Source organism: Pistacia vera, unplaced genomic scaffold (genome assembly GCF_008641045.1).
Source record: "Pistacia vera cultivar Batoury unplaced genomic scaffold, PisVer_v2 Contig249, whole genome shotgun sequence".
Taxonomy (NCBI): Eukaryota; Viridiplantae; Streptophyta; class Magnoliopsida; order Sapindales; family Anacardiaceae; genus Pistacia; species Pistacia vera.
In genome coordinates, this window is record NW_022196056.1 from 19,591 (window position 1) to 27,946 (window position 8,356).

At 37.2% G+C, this 8,356-nt stretch overlaps 2 protein-coding genes across 2 annotated transcripts; one reads left to right on the forward strand and one right to left on the reverse strand.

The window, feature by feature from the left end:
• Positions 1-962: 962 nt before the first annotated feature.
• LOC116132156 (clavaminate synthase-like protein At3g21360) lies at positions 963-2,532 on the forward strand. The gene is made up of 3 exons (XM_031417816.1): positions 963-1,348; positions 1,721-1,974; positions 2,051-2,532. The coding sequence occupies exons 1-3, from the start codon at positions 983-985 to the stop codon at positions 2,394-2,396; spliced, it is 966 nt and encodes a 321-aa protein (XP_031273676.1). The 5' UTR covers positions 963-982; the 3' UTR covers positions 2,397-2,532.
• Positions 2,533-3,223: 691 nt separating this feature from the next.
• LOC116132108 (protein decapping 5-like) lies at positions 3,224-8,149 on the reverse strand. Its single transcript, XM_031417783.1, has 8 exons — positions 7,833-8,149; positions 7,546-7,646; positions 6,886-6,957; positions 5,825-6,805; positions 4,330-4,395; positions 3,694-3,885; positions 3,459-3,569; positions 3,224-3,370 (listed from the first exon to the last, which is right to left on the reverse strand). The coding sequence occupies exons 1-8, from the start codon at positions 7,987-7,989 to the stop codon at positions 3,224-3,226; spliced, it is 1,827 nt and encodes a 608-aa protein (XP_031273643.1). The 5' UTR covers positions 7,990-8,149.
• Positions 8,150-8,356: the final 207 nt, after the last annotated feature.

Below are 8,356 nucleotides of genomic sequence, written 5' to 3' on the forward strand. Positions count from 1 at the left end.
TCAATATTCCTAATTAATTAATTAAATAAATAAAAAGATATCTTTACACTTGGACTAATAAATAATCAAATAAAGACTTTGACTTAACTAAATTTTAATTTATAATAAACTATTTTAGGGTGTTTTTGTCTTTTTAGTCAAATATTAACAAAAAACACTAATAGAACCTAATGAAGGATGGAAAAGTGTTATTTTGAAACTTAATAGGTGAAAAAGTATTGTTTCGGCAAACCTTGGGTGGGAAAATGTTGTTCTCCCATTTACATATTAACTCTGTCTTTGCTAGCCAAGTGGAGCAATGAGGAATCAATTTACTGTCTAATTTCCCTTTAATTCATAAGGCAAGTCATATCACTCCAAATTATGCATAATGAATTACCTCTCACTGATTGAGTGGTTCGATAGATACTCTTAAATGTATTACTCAAGAGGTTCTGAGTTCGAGTCTTTTCTCAATTACTAATAGGTGTAGTCATTGAAACTCTTACTCAGTCGGTAATTTTAAAGTCCTAAAAAATTAGTTAAAATACGTGTAAACGGGCAAGACACTCTAGTCATTTTTAAAAAAAAAATTATGCATAACATTTAAAAAAGAAAAAAATTATGCATAACGTGTGGTGTTGAACTAATTCAGTTTGTTTCTTTGTTTGGCAGTTGGCACTTTATCGCTAATTCGCTATACAAAACTCTCTGATTCATCATAAATAATACAAATTATTAAATTGTAGAACCATGACACCAACATATGAGTCATATGACCCCACTATATCTGTAATACCAAAGCCACAGAATTTTATTACCCACATCAGAAGACACAAAACGACATCAAAACCATCTGTCCCCTTGCCCTAGAACTTGTCAATATTTGTAACTTCATGCATGGAATATGACGATAAAAACAATTCGACTTGCCACTATATAAACCCCCATAACTCCCCAAAGTATAAGCACACAGAAATCGAAAGAGAGAAAAACGAGAGTTATGGAGTTTAGTTGCAAGGACTTCAAGGTTGGAAAATGCCAAGGAGAAAAGGTGGTGGATGGCGAGACGATGCCGCTTGTACTACAACCACAAGAGCCCAACAAGGGTGACTTGGACTCACTTCTGTTGGCTCTGAAGACTAACAAAGAGTGGTTTGAGCAGATGGTTATAAAAAATAGTGCAGTCCTCCTTCGAGGTTTCGATGTGAAAAATGCACAAGATTTCAATGAGATCGTCGAAGCCTTCGGTTGGGATGATATACTCTACGTTGGTCCAGCACCGAGAACCCATATTTATAAACGAGTGTGGACAGCCAATGAAGGACCTCTCTCTGAATTCATTTACTACCATCATGAGATGGTTTTGGTAAGTCATCGTATTTTATATCTTATATACTGATGCTGTTGATTCAGATTTTTGGTTTAATTTCTACATTCTAAGGGCTCGAGAATCAAATTTTCTTTTCAATATTTATATGTTTCCCTTGAAGTTTATGCAAAACTTTAAGTTACTAATCGAATTCCAATCAAAGAGAAAGATGGGGCAAAACTATTATTTACAGAAATTGTGCAATAATATTATTAGTTTACGCATTTAAATCTTTAAATATTTAAATGCATGATGTAAATGGGCATAGTATTTAAGGTGATAATGAACTTATATATAATTAAGTGAGAGTTGACTCCAATGGTGATATATATAATCGCATTTGACTTGATTAAATTAATGTTTGAGCAGATAAAGGAATATCCGAAAAAAGTAATTCTTTTCTGTGAGGTGCCACCACCAGAAGGCGGAGAAACACCGTTTGTTCCGAGCTTTAAAGTAACAGAACGTATGCTAGAAGAATTCCCAGAAGCTGTGGAGGAAATGGAGAGCAAGGGACTAAAATACTCTTTCACAGCTCCTGGCAATAACGATACTTCCTCCATGAGGGGTAGAGGTTGGGAAGACGCTTTTGGTACATCAGATCCTCAAGAAGCTGAGAAGAGGTATATATAATAAATGCTATAAATTATATCTTATAGAATCACTTGTATTAATTGACATGGAACGATGCTGACACAGGGCAAAGGCTCTAGGGATGGAGATAGAGTGGCTACCAAATGGTGGAGTGAAGACAATATTGGGGCCACGAGCCTTAACAAAGGTGTTCGATGGAAGAAAAGGGAGGAGAATGTGGTTCAACACTCTTGTTGGGATGCATGGAAAGGAGATTAGCTCAGCTTTAATGGCAGATGGAACAGAGATACCGGAAAATGTAGTGAAGAGATGTGAGGAGATAATTGAAGAAGAGAGCATCCAATTTAAGTGGGAGAAGGGTGATGTTCTTTTCTTTGATAACTTCGCTTTGCTCCATGGAAGAAGGCCTTCTAAGCCTCCAAGAAAGGTCCTAGTTGCCACATGCAAGTAGTTACTTTGCCTTGATAGAAGTTAAAAATATGCATGAATATTTGGTCCTGTTTGTATTAATAAGTGATATCGGGCCGGCTACGCTGTGTCTGAGTCGCATAAACATTAAATTACCCTCATTTCGGATTTTGATTAAATTATCCTATTCACTGTTATTCCAGTTCAATATGCGAGTATCCATTGTGCTTTGACATTAGGCCTGTATCTGCACAAAAACGATGGTATTGAAGCATATAAATAATATGGCTTTATTTAAAGTTACATATTCTTGCCAAGCTCATGCCAATGCCGAACACCTTCATTTGATCATTTCAAAATAGATTTTAACACTTGAACATTCGCACGTCCATGCGGTTGCTAAATTTTGTCGAAAAAGAAAAAACAACACCATCTCCACCCCAAATCTCACCTGCTTTGACTTCCAATTCCAAGACAATTGTGGAGCTGACACTTTGACTAAGATTATCACTTTCACATATGACAGACTGCCATCCACAATCCAAAACGAATTAAATATTTTTTTAAAAATTAGCATAAATCAATTTTTCCTATTTTTTTTCCCTAGATGACACAATTTGTAAAGGAAAATCAACAATTTCTTCAATTTGACCAAATAAAAGATTTTCTTTGTTAGATCCACAATAGGATTTCAACTATGATGAAACAAATGAAGACAAGTTAAAAAAAAACAAAAAGCATATACCTACTCTTTATTTCTGAACAATAAAAAAAGCACAAACATTAGAAACCGCCCGAGATCAGTTTTCTATCCAATAGGCAGTCGGGCATTAGATTCAACCACTATAACATCTTGAAAAACCAAACTGCCTATGAAGCACGATTAGGCATGGCACGACCCCGGCCCCTTCCCATGTAGCCATACCCCCTTCCATAATAAGAACCTCGAGAACGACCACCACGTCCAGGCCCACGACCACCTCGTCCACCTCGATACCTCGAGAAATCACCAAAAGTCTGCACCCATCAAACATAATAAAATGCTGAGAACATAATCCCAACTCTTGGAAAGTTCAAAAATCAAAGGATACAAAGATACAAATACCTCTGTGTCTATTTTCATTTGCTCGGAAAATCTAGTCCTTCCATTTTGTGATTCATAATCACGAGCATTACTGGAAATACTATCAAAAAAGTCATCCTTGTTGTAAACAGCCTGCAGCGCATAAAGGGAAAATCAAATAACGTATGTAAAAAAAAAATTCAAAAGCTTCTTTCTTCAACAAAAAATAAAATTCAACAGAGTGACACAAGATAGTGACATCAACCTTGACACCAACCTTATGTGCTCCAGCATCCTGTTCATCTTCAAAATCATCTTCATCACTGATTTTTCCATCACCTTCTTTGTTGTCCTTCGAGTGAGATTTGTTACCCTTACCAAGATGACCCCATACTTCATCCTTCTTAAATTTCTCATTCATCGCCATAAAGTCAAAATCCTCTGTGAATTTTGTCACAGGACGTGAACTCTGCCAGATAAATAAAAAACTTTCAATAAGGTTAACTCATGACTCACGCTCAATGAATTATTATAAACACTAGTCACTTTGTCTTGACTAAAATGACTTCCAAATTGTTGCAAACACCTAAACCATATTTGCTCATCGACCCAACACTCCATATTAGGAAGTCTAAAGCTATAACTAAAATACTTATATATCCTTGAGAGTCGAGCCAATCAATAGATCATTTACAATTCTTTGTACAAAAGCTCACATAATTGTAATAAGCTAAAATTCTAATATGACTCTACTTCCCCCGATTTTCAAGGAGATAAATGTAGAACCAAAATCTAAAACCTAACAATTGAAAACTTAGCTTTGATGAGCAGAATATGCAACAATTCAGGTTGTGAAATTGTAAATGTGGAATGCCCTTAACATTTTAGAAAGCAAATTTAAATAAAGCATTACCCCAGTTCCTCTTCCCCTTTCACGGCCCCTGTAACCATGACGAGATTGGAATGGAGCTCCATTTGGCTAAGCAGAAAAAAGAAAGAGAAAGGACACATATAAAGAGTTCATAATTAGCCAAATAACAAAAAAGCAAAGTTAACATAATTCTAAGTATCATCAGAGCACAAATGTGGATTAATATTCTATGATAGAAGAAAACTACAAAATCCAATCAGATGAAAATTTGTTTATCACACTCTCAGTATGTAAAACAGTTTCTGAATTATTCAATGAAAATAATGCACATCCCAGAAAACATTCTCAATCAAATACAAAGAAAGGGCAAGATGCAAAGAAAATAATAACGATTTTCTGTGGTACAGAAGCCTGCATATATCAGAAATAAGACAAGCCACCCCATAGAAAAGGTCAGAATACTTTTTAGCACACTCAAGCTCCCAAAATCACTGCTGACTGTTTCACATAAACAGAAGAGTGATATTGCTTGATGACAGGAGGAAAATCTTCTGTACACATTAAGACTTCAGTTGAGTCTGCTTAGACCAGCATCCAAACAACCACTTAACAGAAAAAACAGCAACCATATAAAAGTAGATGCACTGAACCAACAATGTTACATAATTAGCATCAATAAAAATCATACAATCCCTGCCAACCAAATGATTGGCAGCAAAACTTAAACCGCAGAGAAAACACTTCCAAGGTAAAACGCATTAACCAAACACCATCACTAATCAGAAAAGACATACACATAGCAGTCAGAGAACACTTCATCAAAATGAAGGGCATAAAATACCCCATTCAGTTCTCCCATTCTTATCATCCAAAACTTGTTACCAATATGATATTGGACCATTCATCCTCCACATAACTTTCGAAACAAAAATGACTGGAACACACCAGACAGAATAGTGAAATAATAAAAAAAGAGAGAGAGAGAGAGAGAGAGAAGGGGGGAGGAGGGGAGGTTTGGAATTCCTATGATGCAGACGCAGCATAAATTCAAAATTCATGACAAGACTCAAATTATTTACTGATGCTGAAGAGTGGTGCTAAAAGAGCATCTTACAACAAGTAAAGGATTAGGGATTCAATTCTTATCATCAATGGCAAAGAAAATAAATACACAGGTGAATGGAAACAGCTTCTATTGGTCCATTTTCCAATGTATCTGCACCTCGAATCACATCCCTTCTGTCCCTAAATCACTCAATCAATCAGATTCTCCGCTCAACTTCCCAAAAACCATCAAGCTGGTTAAGAACTTATAAAATAAGAAAATAACATTCGCATAGAGCAGTCAATATTTCCAATCAAGTTGATGAGCTTCCTGAGAATAATTAGTGTCTTCCACAGTTTTCCAAAGTAAAGACATAAGCAAAAGTTTTCCTTTGAGAAACCATAACACATGCTACAGCTAGGACATTCACGCAGTTAGGCACACAGATGGTGGCAAACAAGAAAATAATGGATATACTACTGATATGAAAACCTTTTGAACACCCCGTGGGGGTACTGGTAATGGCAAAATTGGTGGCTGAGCTTCCGTTACAACTGGCACTGCTGGTTCTGATGATGATGATACTTGAACCACCTGCACGTCTTTATGAGCAGTTTGTGCAGACTGAGATGAAGATGTAGTTTGAGATGGAGGGACTGCAGTTGGTCGTGACTGCAATAGCTGACCAGGGGTCACCAATGAAGGTGCTGGTGTTTCCATGAGAATAGAAGTAGAAGACCCGACAATAGAGGGCATAGACTGCGATGAGCTTTGATAAGGAAATACTGGAACACTAATTGCATTTGGCTTGTCAGATGTTGGTTGTACAATGGCATTTATTTCTAATCCAGAAGTAGTCAGAGGCGGCAGTGACGGCAAGCTTGCATTAAATGTAGATGCAGGAAGAGTAGAACTACGACCCTTATTAGGCATTGAACTAGGTAATGTTTCTGAAGATAGTGTAGCAGAGGGAACTGGTGGCAGTGCTGATGGCAAAGTTGATGGTGGTAAGGAAGTGGGTATCAAATTAAGGGAACTAGTACTAACAGGAAGTAATGGATAAGAAGCTTCTGGCATGTTTGAACCTGGCATATTAGAAGCTCCAGGAAAGTTTGAAGCTCCAGTTGGCAAGGGAGCATTAAAATTAGGATATTGCATGGATTGTTGCATGGAAGGAGGCATTGAAAGCCCAGGAGGCGGTCGAAGCAAAGACTGTTGGTGCAAATGTGGAAGCCCATTTGGGGGGCCATAGTATCCCTGCCAATACATCGGCATAGCAAGCCCGGCACCATTTGCAGTTGGAGGAGGAGGTGAGGCTCCCCATGACCCTACATTCCCTCCGGGTTGATATAGAGGTAGGCCACTTTGGAAATTTGAGCCAGGTAGTCCCAATTGTGCATTGTGGGAACTAGGATCAGTTAAAGGCCCGCTAACAGCAGAAGGCAAGCTCGTTGACGGGCGAGGGTAGTGAGACTGAAAAACATAACATCTAACTCAGAGTGATGTTAACTAGATATAAGGCATCACTTATTAAGACCTTTCCTCCAATTTACCTGTATAATAGCTGGGTCATTGTTTATAGGTGGCGTGGGCTGAACAGGGGGAGAAGATTTAACCTGTAAATCCTGAAAAACAAAGCATAAAAGAAAATGAGGTTTTGGCGAATAAACATTCAATAACTTGTTCAAAGACCAAATCAACAAGGTCTCACTCCCTAGATGTGAGTGTCATAGTCATTCACCAGATGTCAGTGCATAGTCATTCAAAATAAAGGCCGATACTTCAAGTTATAAAAGAAAGTGGCATTTGTTAAGTTGGATATCCGAAAAAAGGATCAGTTGAACCTAATCAACCCCCATGGAAATGACAATAAAAAAACTAAATTAAAAGTAATATATGACACATTAAGAAAAAAAAATTAATGGAAATTAGAAACCGCGAAAAGAAAATAAAAATTTATATGGCTATGCAATTAATTTTGAAAAAGCTAAAGAACTCAAGGCCAGTTTTTTCTGCAAACACCAAAGACTGAACCGCTTTGTAAACATGAAGTTAACCTGAAAAAAATACAAAAACATGTTCCTACCAGAAACATGAAGAAGAAGAGCCAATGACAAATAGTACAAATAGTATTGCTTCATATTAAATGCGTCAACCAGAAATGATTAATACGGAAAATAAAGCCATAAATAGGCTATCTGAGTATACAGTACTTTGATGTCACTTCCACGAAACAATATGTATTCATAAACTTTGTCACTCGGAGGGACTTGGGGACCATCTTTTTTCCTCCCTTCAGTTCCAAACGATCGCACTGCCACACATAAACGATTCAAATCACCAAATGACAGAGCAACTCAAATAAATAACAGAATACATACTCATCAAACTTCAACTAATCATTAAACGCGCAATTTTTTTAAAATCAACCAAACAATCCGCATAATTTACAGTCAAACCCGAAAATTCAATAAAATAACAAAGAAAAGAAAACCGGCACCGTTTATCAAGCCAATACTGGACTCTTCAGTGTTGATATTGTAAAGAACGCCCTCGTATCTGATTTCGGACTTGGAGGTCAAGCTTATTAAGCTTCCTATATATGAATCCGCCGTTGACGAGCTCGGTTTTGAACCAGACGAACCATCGGTCGCCATAAAGAGAGACAAACAATTATAACTCCAATCTCTGTTCTTCTTTTGTGTTATTCTCCGGTTCCAGCGATAAACTAGGGTTTAGGTTTGGGGATTTAAGTTTGAGATAATCGGTTCTTTGTTTGTGGCAATAGATAGAAGATTTTAATACCTGCAGTTCGGCGTGTTTGTTAATTTTGTTTCAGGTTAACGAGGTGACCAACAGCGTGAAGCCACGTCGGTAGATTTTGGACTTGTTGGTCCTTTTGGAAGAACTTATGGAGAATTTTAGTCCAAACATAACTGTTTTGAGTAGAAGAGGGAACCCAATGTTGCTTGCTCTTGGTGGACCCTTAATTCTAACGAATTTGCCCGTGACACGTATATTGCT